The sequence below is a fragment of the Salminus brasiliensis genome, chromosome 7, assembly GCF_030463535.1.
Source record: "Salminus brasiliensis chromosome 7, fSalBra1.hap2, whole genome shotgun sequence".
Classification (NCBI taxonomy): domain Eukaryota; kingdom Metazoa; phylum Chordata; class Actinopteri; order Characiformes; family Bryconidae; genus Salminus; species Salminus brasiliensis.
This window is the reverse complement of record NC_132884.1, coordinates 23,188,798-23,207,409: the sequence shown is the minus strand read 5'-3', so window position 1 is coordinate 23,207,409 and position 18,612 is coordinate 23,188,798. Positions and strand designations below refer to the sequence as shown.

The 18,612-nt window shown below is 41.3% G+C and overlaps 1 protein-coding gene across 3 annotated transcripts in view; it reads right to left on the bottom strand.

Moving 5' to 3' along the window:
- wwc3 (WWC family member 3) overlaps window positions 1-17,500 on the bottom strand; it is a 53,331-nt gene extending 35,831 nt beyond the window's left edge. For all 3 annotated transcript variants that reach the window (XM_072684223.1, XM_072684224.1, XM_072684225.1), the window contains exon 1: window positions 17,123-17,500. In XM_072684223.1, coding sequence (XP_072540324.1) covers window positions 17,123-17,268 — 146 coding nt within the window. In that variant the 5' untranslated portion in view covers window positions 17,269-17,500. The remainder of the gene's footprint in view (window positions 1-17,122) is intronic.
- Between the last annotated feature and the right edge of the window lie 1,112 nt (window positions 17,501-18,612).

Here is an 18,612-nt window from a genome sequence, read left to right as displayed (position 1 = left end):
AACAGTTAGAGAACATAAACAATGTTTATTATATTTATTAAAAATCACTGTTAAACGGTTACAGATTTTTCCCTCTCTGAACTAAAGGATGTATATCACAGTATGAAAAATGACTAATAAAGTAAAACCATCCAGAGGGTTTTTGGGAAGCAAGTGCGTGTGTGCTAGCCTACTAAACACTGCTAGGATCTAAATTACACAGCGCTGAATTTCACTCTGCGCTTTTTGGCCGCATACTACTGTTGTATTATGGTACATGAAATGCAGACTGTAGAGCACATTTTAAAAAGGTATAAGGTTGAAAGAACCGGAATACCACCCAGCACTATGTGGAGCCATTTCTAAACAACTGCAGATTCTTAAATAATCAGTTCAAACAACTGTACATAAGTAAAAGCTGCTGGGAGGTATATCCACATTGCCACTAACTGGAAGAAAATCCAAACTATTACCTTCAGTCACCCCCAGCCCATTCCAACAAGCATTGCTTCTTCACATTTGACGTCATTTCACTTCAGAAAGTGTTGACAACTAGTGCTTGTTGGAGTAAGGTTTTATAAATGTGTATGTAGGCTTATATCAGCTGTCCTGAAAAAGCTAATGTAGGAACCACATGTTCCACTTGTTCTTTTCTTAATCATTTCTCACATTATCAAATAGCAAATATGTCCTCTTTCGACACCCAGTTCCAATGAGACTTTGCTAGAAGACAAAGGCAACATTATCAATGTGAGCACTTCAACACCTTTTGTGTTTTCGCGTTTATTAAACATCATTTTAGAAACATAACAGAGCTAAAATGCTATGACCCCTTGAGCTTGGAAGGTCCTGTTCCATCATATTGTACAAGATACAGTAATGGAAGCGTCTTCTCAGGCCTCACCCAGTGCAGCACACAAATACAGCCAACGATCCTTAAGGATCTCATTCAGTAATGGACCAGGCTCTTGCATGTGCATCACTGTAAGCCAATACAGTCAGTTTTCTTCCAAGAAGGAGGAATGTAAGTTCCATCAATGCAGAAATGCCTTTTAATGAAAGGCTTGTGCTGGAAATTCCTCAGCTTTCATAAAGGAAGCCCCCTGATTGTCAAATGTGTGTGTGTGTGTGTGTGTGTGTGTGTGTAATAAATCACCATGGGTCACCAAACAGCATCGATAGAGATGTGGATTTGTACAACCCTAGCTATGAACTATGAGAGGTGTGTGTGAGGTGTGTGTGAGGATCAGCTTCAGTGGAGAGCGTGCAGTGAGTAAAAAACAGAGCTGCTGCTGGGGGGCTCCTATCAGAGGGGCATGTGGTCGGAACCATTGCATCACGAACTTAAACGTGGGGAAAGACGTCTGAACAAGAGCAGCATTGGCAAGATCACTCCAACACAGAGCCCCAGAATAAAGCTTAACTGCCCTTTCTTCAGGTCTTCCATAAAGAGAACTGCGAGATCCCAATGGTGAAGAAATGGTTTGCTCTGAATATTTGTTTTGTTGTGTAGCCTTGTGACAACGGCCCCAGCCAAGTCGCATCACAGGGCAGTCTTTAACTACTGCCCACCACCAGTTCTCCTTATTCATCTGAACACACTGTGTTTCAGTGTTTAGAACACACTGCACCATACACGCCCGCCACACACAAGAGGCTGCACAGATTTAATGATAAATAATGATTTTCTTAAAAACACAGAGCCCTAAATCTGATTAAACAGACACTACTGTGCTCTTTTACTGTGTAATGGCCAGTGTTCCGATAAATATCATTATATTGGCCTGAACTACTCCCATGGGAGCGGTGCTTGGGCACAAATAAACACTGTTGCACCTAAAAGGGAAAAGACCTAGTCCACTATGGTTAAATACCAGCAAAAGCAATACATTTCTAACCTTCTGCTACAATTTCAGCACCGGAACGTCCGGCAGCAAATACTGGACAAACGGGCCTTTCATTTCTAAAACAAGTGACAATTCCCCAGAATTGAGTACATTTCTATGCATTTGTTGAGAGTTGTCAGAGACAACCTGTTGTGTTAATCTGAGTGCAGTACATGTGTAGCCCATTTTCACAAAGCAGGGGTGTAATTTAAATAGATGGTTCATTTATGCTTGCTGTTAAATACGGGAACGGATGGAGCCTTCTGTCTATACTCTGCATTCATCGGTGCGCGTTCTGTACAGGCTTACGGATACGGACGGAATGGAGCAGTACCACAGGAAATTGTGGGGGCAGCCAACAGTTGCAGTGAGACACGACCACTTCCATACGGACGCAAACTTTACATTACGGACATTAACCATGTTTGTTGTTGCCAGAAATGTTTGATGCTGAATTGCCCTCTAGTGGATGTTTTGCTTAACATCCATTCCCACACAGGACGCATAGAAGTATGTGGACAGTGACGGTTCCAACATTTAAAATGTACATGGTTTGTTTTCGTATGTAAAGGGAGTACTATATATATATAAAGCCTTTAAGCCTAAGGAAAATACAGAAAATCACCCTTGCTGACCTGAAAGAAGCAGGCAGGTCTTCTCGTTCCAGTGTATCATCTGCCCTCACCAGTGTCAGACGCCAATCAGCTTGAGCTAAGCTTAGCCGTCAATCTGCTAAAAGCGTACAGCTTAACGTTTCTGGGTGGAACGCGTGAAATTTGGATCCACATCACATTTCTCAATTGTCTTTACATCTGTTACAAAGTTTTAGGCCAATAAATACACAATTGTGCTGTTTCTGTAAAATGTGTGTTAAATTAGAAATAAGGGACCCAGATGTTTTGGAGTTATTTTACACATGTACGGGTTAAAGTATTCAGAGCTGGCAAAGAATGTGTTCAACAACTCCTGACACAACAGATGTGTTGAACAAATGAACGACAGATTAGTTGCTTCACTACTCATTCTAATCTTTCAGCTATTTCTACGGCTTGGGCCTTACCCGGACAGTTCAGCTTCTCACACAAACTATGAGACATGAAGCTCTGACAGGAAACAGGACCACCCCGCATTCTCACCAGGAACCTCGGGTCAGTTTCCTCTTTCTACAGTGCTTTCAAAAACAACTGGAAGGGTCCAAACACTGCGTTCACACAACCTTTATATAGCCCTGTTCAAATAAGTGATTGTCTGACATTGTCAACATAAGCCATGAAAACTTTAGAGGTTTAAAAGTTGTACAGGCAATATAAAAGCACTATAAAAGACTAGGCAAGAAAATATGCAGGCCGACATTTCCATCATGACCTGGATCTGATACTGGCCACTACTGAAGCACATACCAATTATATAACTATAGTACTTGGCCTACATGGGGACTGAAAAGCTGTTTTGTTTTTTTCCTTTTGTTGTTTTTTTCGACTGTGAACAAAGTTCAGCCTGGAATAAGCGTAGTAGTCACTTGTGGGTTGCTCCAGTGTTTTCTTTCAGTTCCTGAGAGACCCTGTGAGCTCTGAGAGAGCTAATCTTCCCATACCACGCCTTTCTTCCAGAGAGGAAGCCAGTGCTGCCAGAAGGAGAGCTCTCAGAGCGTTCAGCGTGCCGATTCCCTGAACCCTCCACCATCTGAAAGAAAAAGGGGTTATGGGCCCGAGGGCTATTTTGAGACTTGGGAATTTCTGAGAGATTCGTCCAGAAGAAGAAAGATGGGGAAAAACTTTGCCAAACGAATGGTGGAATCAAGTCAACATGGCACATAAATAGAGCAGCAGAAATAAAAGAATTCCTTTACAAAGATGCTTGCTGCTGGGTAAAAAGTTCAACTATTTTACAGGCCAATCCTATGAACAAGCTCTCTGTTTTGCACTGCATGGTGGAGGAAAAAAAAAAAAAAAAAAAAAAAAAAGATCAGCGACTGGGTTTTCACATGGTCCACATCTTGGGATTGTTTTCTCTTCAGTCTTCAGGGAGAGAGGGAGGGGGAAAGGACTGAGAGTGAGATGCACATTCTTTCTTCAGGGAGTGTGAAACATTAATAGCGTGAAGGCCAAAATTAAAATTAAAATGACCATGAGACATTTGCTAATTCTATTATAATGCACTCTCCTGCCTGCTCTCGTCAAGGATTCCCAGTGGATCTTTCCATTCAGAACATTGCTTTTATTCCCTGGCGGGAAAGGCATGTGTAACTGGAGCCCAGTCCGAGTGTCCAGGCCTCGTCTGGACATCCACAAAGTCGCTCCATCAACTTCAGCCATCTTCAACAACAAAGGCCCGGACCAACATTCCGCCCACAAATTAAGATGCTCCCGAACAACAGGCTCTGCATTCCTCGTCAAGAATGTTTTTCCCTAAAAATATTCCCAAATAAACTTAATTATAGCAGCCAAGAAGGACACTCTTTAAAAGCCTCTGGTGCTCCCAGCTCTGTTTTGCATGCCTGATTGCGCAAAGTCCAGTAGCAGAGCTTCGGATTTGGAGGCCACATGTTTATAAGAGGCTAATAAACTTGAACGCAGCTGCTGTAGGCACTGCCTTTCATGCGGGTTGATCGGCTCTGTGTAACTTTATGAGGAAACTTTTATTGGTTTAATTAATACACCGCCTTCATTTAGACAACACGCCGCCATGGTAAATAGTGGCCTCGCTCCTGGGCAACTTTAAGCGGTACTCTGTTTGCCACTGATGTAATTGTACTGTTAAAGCAACTTGTCACCCACGCTCATTAGCAACGGAGCCAAAGTGTGGGGAGCACTAGCCTGAAGCAGCGCACACAGCCGCAAATTGGCTGTTCGAGGCCAGTGCACGGAACGGGTGGTGAAATGCAGTAGGCCAGTCTTCTTCAGTCCTTCAGACATTTATTTACAGTCTCCGTCAGACAGTCTGAACATCCCTGAACACTTTATTAGGACCACCACACTGACAATGGATAGGGCCTCCGGTGGCATGGATTCCACCGGATGTTGAAAACATTCCCTGAAGATTCTGGTCCATGTTGCCGACATGAGTGCGTCATGCAGATTCTTAAGGAACACTACAACATACCGATGTGTTCAGAAGGATTCAGATCCTGTGACAGGGAAGGCCACAGATGAACTCTGTTTCAGATGGAGCTCACAACTTCTGCTTGCTTTCTGGGCATCAACCTATAAGCACCCATTAGAAGGGGGGTAAATTATAGTCATAAAGGGATGCACATTGTCCGCAACAATACTTTAATAGTGGCATTCAAGCGATGACTGTTTGCAAGCCCATGTTTTGGGTCCATGGTCTCATGCTACTGGCACCACATCTGTGTGCCGAAGCAGAAATTTATCAGACCAGGCTACGTTTTTCCAGTCTTTAACTGTTTTGGTGATCCTGTGCCCACTGCAGCCTCAGCTTTCCATCCTTTGTGAGATGCTGTTCTGTTCACCACAACTGTGGTGGAGTTACTGTAGCCTTTCCGTCAGCTCATCCTCGGTTAACCTCTTATTAACAAGGCCTTTCTGTTGGCAGAACTGTCTGCAGAATTTATTGACAGTTTATCTCAGAGTAAATGTTTGTTTGTTTTTTGTTAGCTCGGCAGCTTACGCTAATCTGGACGCTAACCAGAGCTGCAGTAACAGCATACAGACTGAGCAGCTGTCTGTCACATGAAAAAGGCGTGTGGATAAAACCAGTATGGAGCTCTACGGCGACATCACTTTGGTCATCTTAGAGAAGTTAGAAACGATGAGGTTGGTCACTGATCGAGATATTTACAGATAAAGGTTCGCTCTTTGTTTACGGATGTTTACGGATAAAGGTTCGCCCTTCAACAAACAGAGCCGATCAGCTTGCTGGTTACGTCACGAGTGGAGGAGGGTCGACAATATTGTGGCTCTGGCAAGACCATGTCAAAACAATAAAGTCACCAACACAAATTAAAACATTAACAAATGAACTGATTTGATATAAGTCACTAATACAAAACAAAGCAGCAACACAAAATACTTTCAAACTAAAAGCTAAAATTACTGCCTCACATTTGTCGCCTTTAGTCTTTGTTGCTAAACCCGAAATAAATAAGAAAATTCTGACAGGGAAAAAGGTTTTGGAGTTTTATTTATGTTTTGTATTAGCAGGAACATTCCTTAAAACAGTGAATACAGTTTTAATCTGTATTGTTAGTTAGCAAATGCATAACTAAATCAGTTAATCAGCTAATCAGTCTAAATTTAAAAGCTGATGGGTACATAAGCTTAAGCTGGTAAATAGGCCACGTCAACCTGAATAACCAATTATTTGTTTCAACAATCAACAATTTATTAAACTATCAAAACAGCAGCCTGTTTTGCCTATAGCGGTTTGTTGCAGCCCTGTTGCATATAACACTAAAAAGGTGTTTCCTAACTCATAGCAATAATTGAAGCCATTAAAAAAAAAAAAATAAATAAATAAATAAATAAATATATATATATATATATATATATATATATATATATATATATATATATATATATAATAAATAATTATTTAAAAACATTATTAAAATATTATTGTTAATATTATTATTATTAATAATAATAATATTAATTATAACAACATATATAATCGTTTCAGTATCCAATTGGTTTTCTTTTGTTTTTTGTTACGTTATCATGGTTCTACATTGAGCCACTGACTTTACTAAAGATTCTTTTAAAAAAATAATAATAATAATAGTAGAGTGTTTGCCAATAATACAGCTAACAGTAGCAAACTGCCGCATCACTAGAGTGATGTACTGTTGATGCTAAGGATACAGAGTAGACTAATACATGTCCTCATTTACCAGAACACTGTACTGCTGTACTAAATCCTTCTATGTCTGTGTGTTCAAGCTCATTCACGCCATTCTACCCGGTTTTACATTTCAAAACATATGTTCTAAACACAACGCCCGTCTGTCTGAGGCTTGTGCAGGAATGAAACTAGACGGATTTATAAAAAGGAATTCTGTTGGCTATTAAGGCAGGCATTAACATTTCTGTCATGCTCAAATATTAACAACTCCAAGACTGAGCTCGGGAACAACGTGCACTGAAGAACGTGCCACTAAAAACAACAAATGCATGGTGTCCCCAAGTTTAGACAGTGTCATACATGGCCATGGGACTGCGGCAGAAAATGCTATATGGCCCATTTTTAACCCTAATATAAACCTCAAATAACCAAACGCCCTGCCGCCCGGCCGGTTGACACAGCCGTGGACTAGAACGAGCGTCCACGAGTGTCAATCTTAGAATTCCACTCCTGGGTTAAAAGAAGACATGAGATTACAACTTTGGGAGGAATGTCATTTATGTATTCCCCCACTGAAGTGCCTGCTGCTCCGTTTCAGACAGAGCGAACGGGCAGCTGAGCATGTCAGACAGCACAGTGCGGACATCCCCCTGCCTTCCATTATGTCCAGCATCTTATAGAAATAGGTCTACTATAAGTAGCCTGCAGCTCTTTGACTGGAGAATCTCTGTCTCCAGACACATTTAGATACTGTCTGCAATTGCATGGGAAACCATCCCTCACCCTAGTGCTCATCTCAGTAAGCCATGGATGACAGGGAATGCAAATCTGAATTAAATGAAATAAATCTCATTATCCCATGAGTGGCATTTAATTGCTCACCAGGTCAACGACTGTGGGAGGAAGGAAGACATATGTAATTAAAGGAAGGAAGGACAGTGAAAAATAATGTGAATAATAAAAAAAAAACAAAAAAAAAAACACAGAACTAGGCAACATGATCTTATCTGAAAAACGATATTGTGGAATATTTCCCAGTAAAAGTCCAGGACAGATCTACACTACATCTCCACAGTCAAGTGTGCAGTCTGTCCATTGAATCAGAACATATTGAGGTTCATCAATACATTTAATATTAATATACATTTGTTTACATTTTAGTTTGGTCATCATCTGGTAGCCAGTCAAAGGATTTTAAAAACACCATCCAAGCAAAGAACAGATTTAACCCAAGAGATCCTCCCACAAGTTGCAGCACAACTAGAGAAGGGCTTCTTGAAGGCAGTGATCAGTGGGCTGGAGACACTTGTGCTTTATACAGCTACAGTAACACACATCACCAGTAAGACCCGGCAGGACCGGGGAATCACAGCCATAGCCCTGTACATACAGTGGCACTCTATTATTCTGTGCACAACGCTTCAATGAAAGTCAAAGTGCAGAGTCTGTTAAATCTTTCTGAAAGTCTTTTGCAGTCAGAGATTCTAATCTGCCTTTCGAGCAAAGTTTTCTTAGGTCTCTAGACCTCAACTTCACCTCCATCATTCTGGGTAACTGCCATTTCTAAATCGCATTACATACTGAGGAACCGGCTACCTAAAAACATCTCTTTTTATATATATCTCCTACTTTCCTGCAATTTGGCATCAATTATTTTACATTTCAGTGCTAGGCAATGGCTTTGTTAACACTTGATACAAAGTATTTAAGAAGCTTTGGGATTTGCATCACCTGGCCTTTATTAAAAATGCCTGAACATAGCCCTAACAAGCTAATTAAATAATCTGAGATCTTAGCTTTCTTGGGGTGCCCAAGCTCCCTGCCTAAAATGTTAAAGAAGACAAATAAAATACTGGCCTAAAACGTTGACGAGAGTGTTTAACTTTATACCTTTTAGAGATCAGTACATCTTCTACTCAATTATTCAGAGTAACACAAAAATTGACCAGGGGGGCCCAAGCTTTTGCATGCACTGTGTACACATTAGACTAGATTATAGATTACATAGAATAAGTGACTTTCATCAATTCTGAATTAACGGTTTTCACTCAGATAGCTTTCTTCTACGTGTTTGTTCATATATTACGTAACATTGTGAAAGAAAAAATGTATTTTGACAATAAAAGTAAAATGGTATCCTCACTTTACAGAATTACTTTACAGAAATAACGTCCAAGCAGCTGGGATTAGTTTCTTAGGTTAAAGAGGTTGTGTGATTGGCAAACATGGAAGAACTCTCTTTCAGTCCCAAGACATGATGTGCTCCTTTGAGGGGTAAATACTTGCGCATGTTAATAATAAGCATAGCATAGAGTTGCGCAATACGCGCCCTCATGTCAAATTGTAAACATGCTCTCTAAAAGACAGCGAATATTTAATTGGTTTCGTGCACGATTCCCAACACAATCTTTTTCCTCAGACACCCAGGTGTGAAGATTCCAGAGCACATAGCCATGACAAGTTTGGCAGATCCTGCTCAGCTAACATTCCTTGCATGATCCGCATAACCTGCGAGTGACTGAGCGCACCCAGCATAAATAAGACCTGGGCAGGGGGGCAAATGCCTGTGAGTAAAAATGAGCAACATGTTAGCCAGACAGTTAGTCAGCCAGTCTTCCAACACCGAGATCAGTTTGCTGAGTTCACGGTGAATCGATGCCGGTGACAACACAGAGTGTAACCTTGAAATACCAAACCCAGACTAAATAAACAAACAGCATCGCTGTGCACATCACCCCTATACTGAGAATATGGCCAAATTAAGGTGATTAAGTGAAATGGAAAAACTAATTTAATACCAAGCTAAGATAAGTTTAAGCTTATAGCACGTTCAGTATTGGTTAAGGGATTTTTATTTTATCTACAGAAAAAAAAATTGCACTTTGCCTTCTGGTGCCCATGTCATAAATAAAAGAAATATTTTTCAAACTTATCTTTTAATCTACAGATAAAACATTTAGCATGCATGTGCAGTCACTAAAAATCAATAATTAATAAATAAATAAATACAATTCATAAATATATAGTAGGGACGTTCTGCGAGCCCATCTAAATACTTCAAATTCTTTAGTATCAGTCTGATTTATGAATTTTCAAACTATACGATTTAAGGCACAGTGCTAGTCTGCTAATAAACACTGCAGTTAAATTACTGGTTTTCAGTATGTGCATAATGACGTGTCATTCTGAAGGTTTCATTTTTTTATGAGTACTTTATGGTGTGTTTGACATTTATAAAGACCCACTTTCACTAATCTCCTGCTCAATGACAGAGATTAGATACTTGTTTCTTTGAAAAACTGCAGAGAAATCACTAATTTGTATTGTTATGTACATTCTTAATGTACATAATACACACTCTGAACTAGGCCTGCACAATATGTCGCTTCATATCGCCATCGCAATGTGCATGTGTGCAACGGTTCCATGGCAGTATGTGCAAGCTCATTCTACGTTTTTGCTGCTTGAGACAAAATTAAAATTCCCCACTGTCCTCCATTTCCAGGCCACATCTATTAGATGCAGATTAGATCTCTGCCCAATATCATCATCAATATTATGTTTGGGTATTGGGTTACTGACTTCCTGTGAAATGTAGATATTTCTTTTTCAATACTATGCAGCCCTACTCTGACCTGACAGCTGGAATCCTTAATAGCCATGTTATGATGTAGTGTGTTTACACTATGGCTGAAGCTCAAAAGGTTCCCTACACAACACATGGTGCACAACTTGAGTCACTGACCGAGTGCTGGGTGATATGACCTCAAATCAACATCATGATTCATTTAATCTTATGATTATAAGGTCCTATTATTATACAAGCTGCTCGAGTTGCTCAGTTGATGTTTTTAAAAAGGACAGTACATGATCACACACAAAAAAAAAAAGAACAATTCGACATGGACAAGATTATGTTGATTAGAGGTTCTGAATGTTACTTCTGATTACATTAAAAAGTAATGCTATCTGTGTCTGAACATGAGGGGCATCATATAGACATAATGCCCCATTTCAGTGTAGTGAGCTAGTACACTACATATTAAGGTGTTACGAGTAGGGATGCACCGATCCGGCTTTTTCAGTTCCGATACCGATACAGAATTGCTGAATTAATAAACCGTATACCTCTTAAGAGAGACTTAAGGAATCAGGATTGACTTAATCATTACTTTATTTAACATAACAAATTAACACAGATATAAATGTACTAAATTTGTCATTTATTTATTTGCACATTTAGTGCAGTCTCACATCAACAACTTAAAGTGAAAGGATCGGTTCCATTGATCAGGCTAGTTATCTGATACCCAGCTAATTTTGTTAATATCGGGGCCGATACTCAATCATAATATCAGATCGGTGCATCCCTAGTCATGAGTGTCATGAGTCTCTAGTCTTATACTGCTGCAAGAAGTGGTCGCTGTTCTTTTAGCCATTTACACTGAGGCAGGAGACCAACTTACTTGGTAAGTACTGACATAATTCAGTGCCTACTGATCTGTTACCTGACCAAGCACCGAGAGGACTTACATAACACTAAGGTCTGCTGCTAAACTGACCCAACACATTCAATGATTTCTATAAAAACAGAGAGAGGGGTAACCTGCTGCCTCACCAGGAAGCGGGACCTCAAACACACAAAACACACAAACAATTGACAATACATGAAACAATGACACGTTCGTCAACCCGGCTAAAAAGAAAACAAAAAGACCCCCCCCTCCGACCCCACGTCCTCCAAAAAAGCATAATGAAAACACCAAGAGAAGCAAAATAGCAAGGGGGAGGGGGTCGAGCTCATGTGAATAACCTTTTGGTGCTGGCATCACAGCTCCTACTTTCCAGAATAATTGAATTTGGTGTGCTTTGTGACCATGTATAAAGGCTTCCCTTTGCCAAGCGGCAGGCCTGGCCACAGCCGTTGCATAACAGAGCTAATAAAGAATAAAGGAGGGCTGCAGGGGCCTGGGGGAAGAGGGAAGGGGAGGGAGAGGGAGACACGTGGGAAACGCTGCCTCCGTTGGGCAGCTTTTTTGTCTGGGGCCGCTGGCAGGCACAGCCCCTGAGGCGGTAGTGTAGGCATGCCTGACATTGTGCTCATTCCACAGGCACAAAAGCCTCCCCACAGAAACTCGGCAGCAGGACGGAGGAGCTACCTGAGGATGACCACAGACCCGCAGACGCACAGGACATTGTCTGGTTAACATGCCTTCGCAGTCTCACTCAGCTCAAGAACACTTTGCTGCAGAACCCACCCCACAGTCTCCGAAACCAGTTTTTGGAGTTAATTGTCTTGGTAATGCTAATCCTAAATAAGTAGACTAAATCCCTATTCGGACAGGATTAGTTTAACATGAGGAGGTGGGGTAATGTAATCATTACCAGAGTTTCCAGAGTTTTGCTCTCCGGCATCAGTACAGTTTCTGTCGCCTTTTACAGTCTGTAAAACAAGTTGTAAAAATAACCTCAGGTAATATATTAATCCCAAGCAAATGGATGTGTGTAAATATTCATATAGAAACTGATTTGTGCATGGCTTTCTCAAGTATGGAGTCTGTGGCAAATCCAGAATCCTCAGAGGCACAACGCTTCTGGCAGCTTTAGACAAGCATAGCGTAGCCTATGTACATTTTATGAACGTGTCGCTTAAATTTTAGACTAAAATTTTAATTTTAAAAACGAAAATTATTACTGTAAATGGACGTGATCACGTTTTTATTTAGGTGAAGGCAGTGTGTAAACAGAGTAGTCAATCCCCTCCTTTCTTATCTTAGGTTTATGCATCGGTATTAGCCTTTTAAAAAGACACTTTCCCTTTTTCATATCAAATGACTGTTTTACGCCCATAACAATTAGGGGTGGAAAACAAAGCAAATATGAGGTTGACTATACATGATATGAATTAGACAAGATTTAGAACAAGATTTTACCACAGACAAAATGGTACTAGTGTCAGATTGTAAAACTGTAAAAACCGTCCTCATAATACTCCAATGACAATTTCCAGATATCACTTTCCATTGTGCCCCGAGTGGGACCGCTGTTTGACCCAATCATCGGAAGATCTCCGGCTTGATCCCCGCTGTTGCCACAGCCATGTGCGAGTCCCAGAAAGCCCTCCCTCTCCCCCATCACGGCATGGCACAACACTCAGCGTGGGTGTCTGTTAGCTGATTATTGCATTAGCCAAGTGGCTGTCTCCATGTTTCTTGGAGGAAGCACATGCTAGCCTTCAACCTTCCAGCACTGTGGTAGTACTGTTTGGATGATGGAGTCCTAGCTAGTGGCTGGGGATTAGAAATGACAAAAAAAAAAAAGAAAAAAAAAAAAAAAAGGAGAACCCTGACCAGTCTCAAATGTGCGGTCAGGTCATGTGCTGTGTCGGAAAGCACACCAAAGTGAACAAACTCAAACCAATCAGAAAGAGCTGCTGGAAAGCTGTGCACAGACTGCAGTTCACAGCTTCTGGGGTGCTTATATCTGCTTCAGTCATCGCTTGGCCCATCCATGCAGTGTGTGCGCTGAAAGAGAGAGCGGGACCAACCTGTTGGAGGATAGCCCCGTTTCACAGAGCAACTCCACATCTTTCCCAAGAGACTGTGCAGTAAATTCACAGACTGATCACAGTTTTCACTACAAGTTGTCACCTTACCAGCAAAACCCAAATGCTTATGTCCCTTGGCATGCAACCACTGCACACATCTGTTCTGGTAGAGCCATAAGAGAGAGACCAAGTCAGAGGAAATGTGCCAACACAGTTTTAGACTAGGGCTTTAAAGCTACTGACAGCAACTTACACAACACAATATCAACCTAAACATCATAGCAACACTTGCATAGCAACATACTTACATTTTACAATTACATTAGCATATATACTAATCAGAACCATTAGCTTTAATCATTATCTTCACCATGGACATGAATACAGGTTCACATACGCCCCAGACACCTGCATGATGTGCTGTATTAGTAATATTAATACACTGTCTGCATATTATATATATGACAGAAAAGCTAATTAACTGTAATCCACTTTAACTCATTATTCATTCAAAAATCCCCCCTTATTCTACTTTTACAACTAGACAGATCAGCAAAACTGTGATACATCATCTGTTTACTGCAACCACCAGACATGACACAAGCATGACTATGACTGTAGTCCAGCAGGGTCATAGTAAATACCTAGATCTAAGTTTCGGTTAGCTCAGGGAGTCCTACACGGCTGCCAAGAGTTAAACCCCCCCACCCTTCTAAACACAAACCTTACACTCTATTACTGCGCTGGTAACACTGATGGAAATATGAGATTTCTCACACGCTAATCAGCTTCACATTACAAATGCTAGTCAGATGACTCCGCACAGCCTTCAAGTAGATCAGGTTTTTCTTATCTATATTCCAGCAGCCAGCTCCACTCAAATAATGAAAACGCAACGGATTAAGGACCTTAAAAATGAACATGAGCCAAAAGCAAAAGGGGAATCATTAAAGTCACAGGGCTGAACGTGCTTGCCTGAACTGCTGCAGGCATACACATGCACTAAATGTCAAATCCTTGACTATGCTGGTCTCGCTTAATATGTATAACTGTCATTCCTCATTATGGGGGCTTTTTGCTCTAGTATTTATGAACATTATACATTTGGAGTCTGACTCTGCTGCTCTTCGTGGGGGGTTTGCATTCGGAGTTGGGCTGCTTTGGAAACTATTTTTTGGGAAACAGAACATACTTGCATATACATTTAGTCATAAATTTCATGTGAAATGTGATGGATGTCTCTCACATGCCACATAAGAGAATTCCAATTATGTGAAACCATGAAAAGCAGCATAAATGGAGATGCTTCTTAGCTCCTACACAAAGAGATGTCTAAAAAAAGACCACAGCGTCTATTAAAACTGCATTTTTTCAAACAATTAGTCAATCTCAGATGAATTAGTTCTGCTATGAGCTTTGTAAGCAGTTAAGGAAAGAGTGCGAGTAAGGGTTGCAGGTCTTAGGTCAGCCTTGAAGCACAAGCACAACCCAACATAAGCCTTATAATGAGCGACGATGGACACAGATTACAGACTGGCAATGCCCATCATGCAAACATAATACTCAGGAATGTCTAAAAGCTTGCTCATCAGGCCAAATAAACAGTTTATATAAACTCATTATCAGAACTGGAGGACATTAACATTAACAAATAGGTACTGGATTATAAGGAAACCACACACAGCTAACATTCAGCATGTTGTATTTCTATTCAGTAAGTATCCAACATTTGAACAAACACAGACTGAAGTAATACATCCTGTACACTGACAATTCAGGCTCCAATATTCTTCAAGTAAACCCAAAAATGGGGTCATCACCACAGCTCTCTTTGCAGCACTCCAACAGATCAATATCTCACAAAATTAATAAGCTATAAAACAATTAGACAAACAATTAGTTGCAATACGTTCCAACTTTCTCAGAGGCTCCTCTACTCATTTCACGCTGGGGCGTCCAGTGAACTCCCGTCTCAACGAGGCCAGCTGAAAGCCTGGTTTCAGCCTGTTTCTCTGCTGGTGAAAATACAGACCTCACAAAGCCCATCCACAGTGCTTTCCCAGTGGCCCAGCTAGCATTCCTCGCATATTTGCACATGGAACTCTGGGAGCTCCACTTCAATTCTCTCTTTCATTTGCACTCTGTTTACATTATGTGGCCTTACTTTTTTCCCCCGAAAAACAGAAAGAAAAAAACGCAGGTCACTGGTATGACAATGGTACCCAAAGACAGGAAAATGCAGTTTGTATGATTTGTTATGGGCAATAAGGTGGGCAGCTGCTTGGAAGGGATGGTACAACGATGGCACTAAATAATATTTACCCTTTAATTGACAAAGTTTAATAAAACTCCATTATTCTGATCAGTGAAGAAGGCCGTCATGACCTCAGCCTTTTCGAGATGGATACTGAGAGTGCCTTTCTAACTTATTCTGAAAGAGTTCAGATGATGAGTGTGGAGCTGTCCTATACAGAGTCAGGGAGGCCTACAGCAGCTCATGCACATTCACCACTACAGTCTCAATGAAACTGAAGGACTGTGCCATCACGGACACAGACTACATCTAGTACTCCCTGAGAGAGCGAGAGAGATAGAGAGAGAGAAGGAATGAGATAGTGATACAAATACAGATAGAGAGATAGAGGGACAGAATAGAGAAGGGCTGCCTAAAATCTTGCGATGGACATTTGATTTGGCCCACCTAAAAAAAAAAAAAAACCTCTAACCCCACCTCCTCACCCAATGTGAAAGATTTATACAGTGTACATCTTTATACTGTTCTTTGAAATGTGCATTTTATTGTATTTTAATTACAAAATATAGTATAATATCATAAAATATCGTATTTATTGGCATCAGGACATTAAAAACATTGCACTTTGGCCCCCCAGGACTAAAAATTTGGTATAGTGTAATGGTATAGGGTTCATATTAGTGCATAACACCAAAACTTTGCCATGTATTTACAGTATTATACAACACAGACTAGTTTTCTTAAGAAAGGTCCTCAGTACTGATTTTCAGGTACTGAGTCTCTCAGAAGACGCTGACTTAGTCTACATTAGCTTACTTAGTTCTTATTCCTCAGAAATCAGAAATACAGACACATTTATTAAGGTTTACAAACTCATTTAAGGGCTAAAATATCATTAGTTGTGATTTTTTTTTTTAGTCTAAATTGACTGATTTTATGAAACTCAAGTGTCATTACAGTCCAATGCAGCACAGTTATATTAGATTAAGGGCTTAAACTGATAAGGTTGTTGATCAAATGATCGTAGGAAGGTAGCTGAAGATCAGTGTTCACTCTGAAATGCACAGCAGGGCAACATCCACCTCTGCTTCCCCCCAAATCCAGGAGCTCTCAGTGGAGCTACAGGTCAGAGGAGTTAACGCCACTCTGACGGGTCGACAAAACTGACCACTAAAATGACCCCAAAGTGATTTCACAACCCCACAGAGGTCACTGGTTTTATTTTAACGCTCATCTGAAAGCTGTGAGCTGCCAGGTCTTTCCATGTTAACGTTAGTTAGTGTATCAGTCTGTCAGAAACTGAGCTTGCAGAAACCTGCAGTCAGGCTCCTCCGGAACAAAAAGCGCTAAAACACAAATCAGGACAAATAAAGTTCATCTAACGTTAAAACACAGCCATGAACAAACCTGTCGTAGCAACAGAGACGGGTATCCCTCCTAACACTCTGTACACTCTGTAAAAGCTGGTATAACAGAGAAACGGAATCACATAACCCATGTTTTGTAGCGCTTTGCTAGCTTTTGTTCATCGTTTAAGGCTCAGCCTCCGCCCTCCAGCCAAACGTCTGGCGGATGCAACAGGCTGCCAACCCCGAGGGGTATGATCCGACTTCGGCCCCGCAACGACGGAGACCGTCCGCGGAGTCTGTTTACCTGTCTCTCGGGTCGATCCACGAGGTCTGTCTAGTGTTGTGGTCGATGTAAAACACCCTGCCGTCGTAGTCCCTCGCCTCCTCCCAGCCCGCGGGCAGCGGTAGCTCCGAGCTTTCTCTCCGCTTAGCGCCGCTCTCCCACGGCATAGCGCACGGCTCGCCTGCGCCCTCTTCCCACCCCTCCCCGGCCTTTTCTCCACGCGAAAAATGTCAACTTTTCCCTCTACTGCATTACCAAACGCGTGACTCCCATCGACTCTCGAAAACGCAGAAAGAACAACAAGCCAGGCGCCACAACTCGGGAACCGAACGGCGTTAAACTCCTGCATCCACTTTGCGAAAAGTTTGCTCCTCCATGTTCGCCTCTCCCGCCATGTTTCATTCCACACTGGGGATGTACCGACTCGCGGGCGAATCGGTTCTTTGGAATGGTTCATTCCAAGGCATCAGACGAAACGATTCACAAGTCCAACTGAGTCGAACTATTTGTAGCGTCAACGCAGTGAGTTCATTGCAGCGACCACATGCGGACTGTAACACAAGTATCGATTAGTATGTTAACATTAATTAGCATGTCGATTAGATGTCTTTCATAGCTTAACCTGCTAACAACAAGTTCACTGTGTTTCTGAAGTCACTTAGCTAGTTACTCTAGCTCCCCCATATTGTGGCCCGCATTGATTTAGGCTACCAGAAAGCTGCCCATTTCAAATCGTATCGTTTAAGTAATAAACTGGAAAATGAGGGTGTGATGCTATTAAATTAATATACTATTTATGAAACCTACATACAAAACGCCTTTATTTGTATGTGGTTTAGTCTTTGCAATTTGGCCCCCAATTTGGCACCCCTGCTGTAGACTGCAGCTAGCTGTCTTTCTGCGATTGACTCTTTTATTCCACAGGTATTTCAGACATCAGACTTACCAAATCAGCCTGTCATTATATATGGAGGAGGTGAGAATTAAGCTGTCGTGACTCAGCACTGTGGACTCACATTAGACTCACTCACTGAAAGTCATTCTGTGCGGAGAAAATGAGAAATGAGCCAACTTGATTAATCAGGAAGAAAGCGAATCGTTGTACGGATCGTTCGATTAATTGAACGGACTGTTCAAAAAGAATCGGTTCGATAAACTGAATCGAACTTTCCATCACTATTCCACACAGGCCATATTCGGGCAGAGCTCATTTACATGCTGTACGCCTATAAAAGCTGACGCGGTATTTAAATAAGTCCCGTCTGACCAATGGCGGGGCAGGATTTTACCTCCTCGCTGCTGGAGCTTTAAATGGCCACTCCCTCACTTAACTGTAAACGCACTGCACACTTTCTCAAGGTCCCTAAGAGAACTCACAGAACTCCACAAAAACGGGTTTCCTGGAGTTTTTTTTTTATTTATCGTTTTGTGAGTAGATTAGCTGAACATGATTATAGTTATTTTTTGTTAACTCAATAAATTAAAAAATAAATTACTGTCATGTGTCCAAT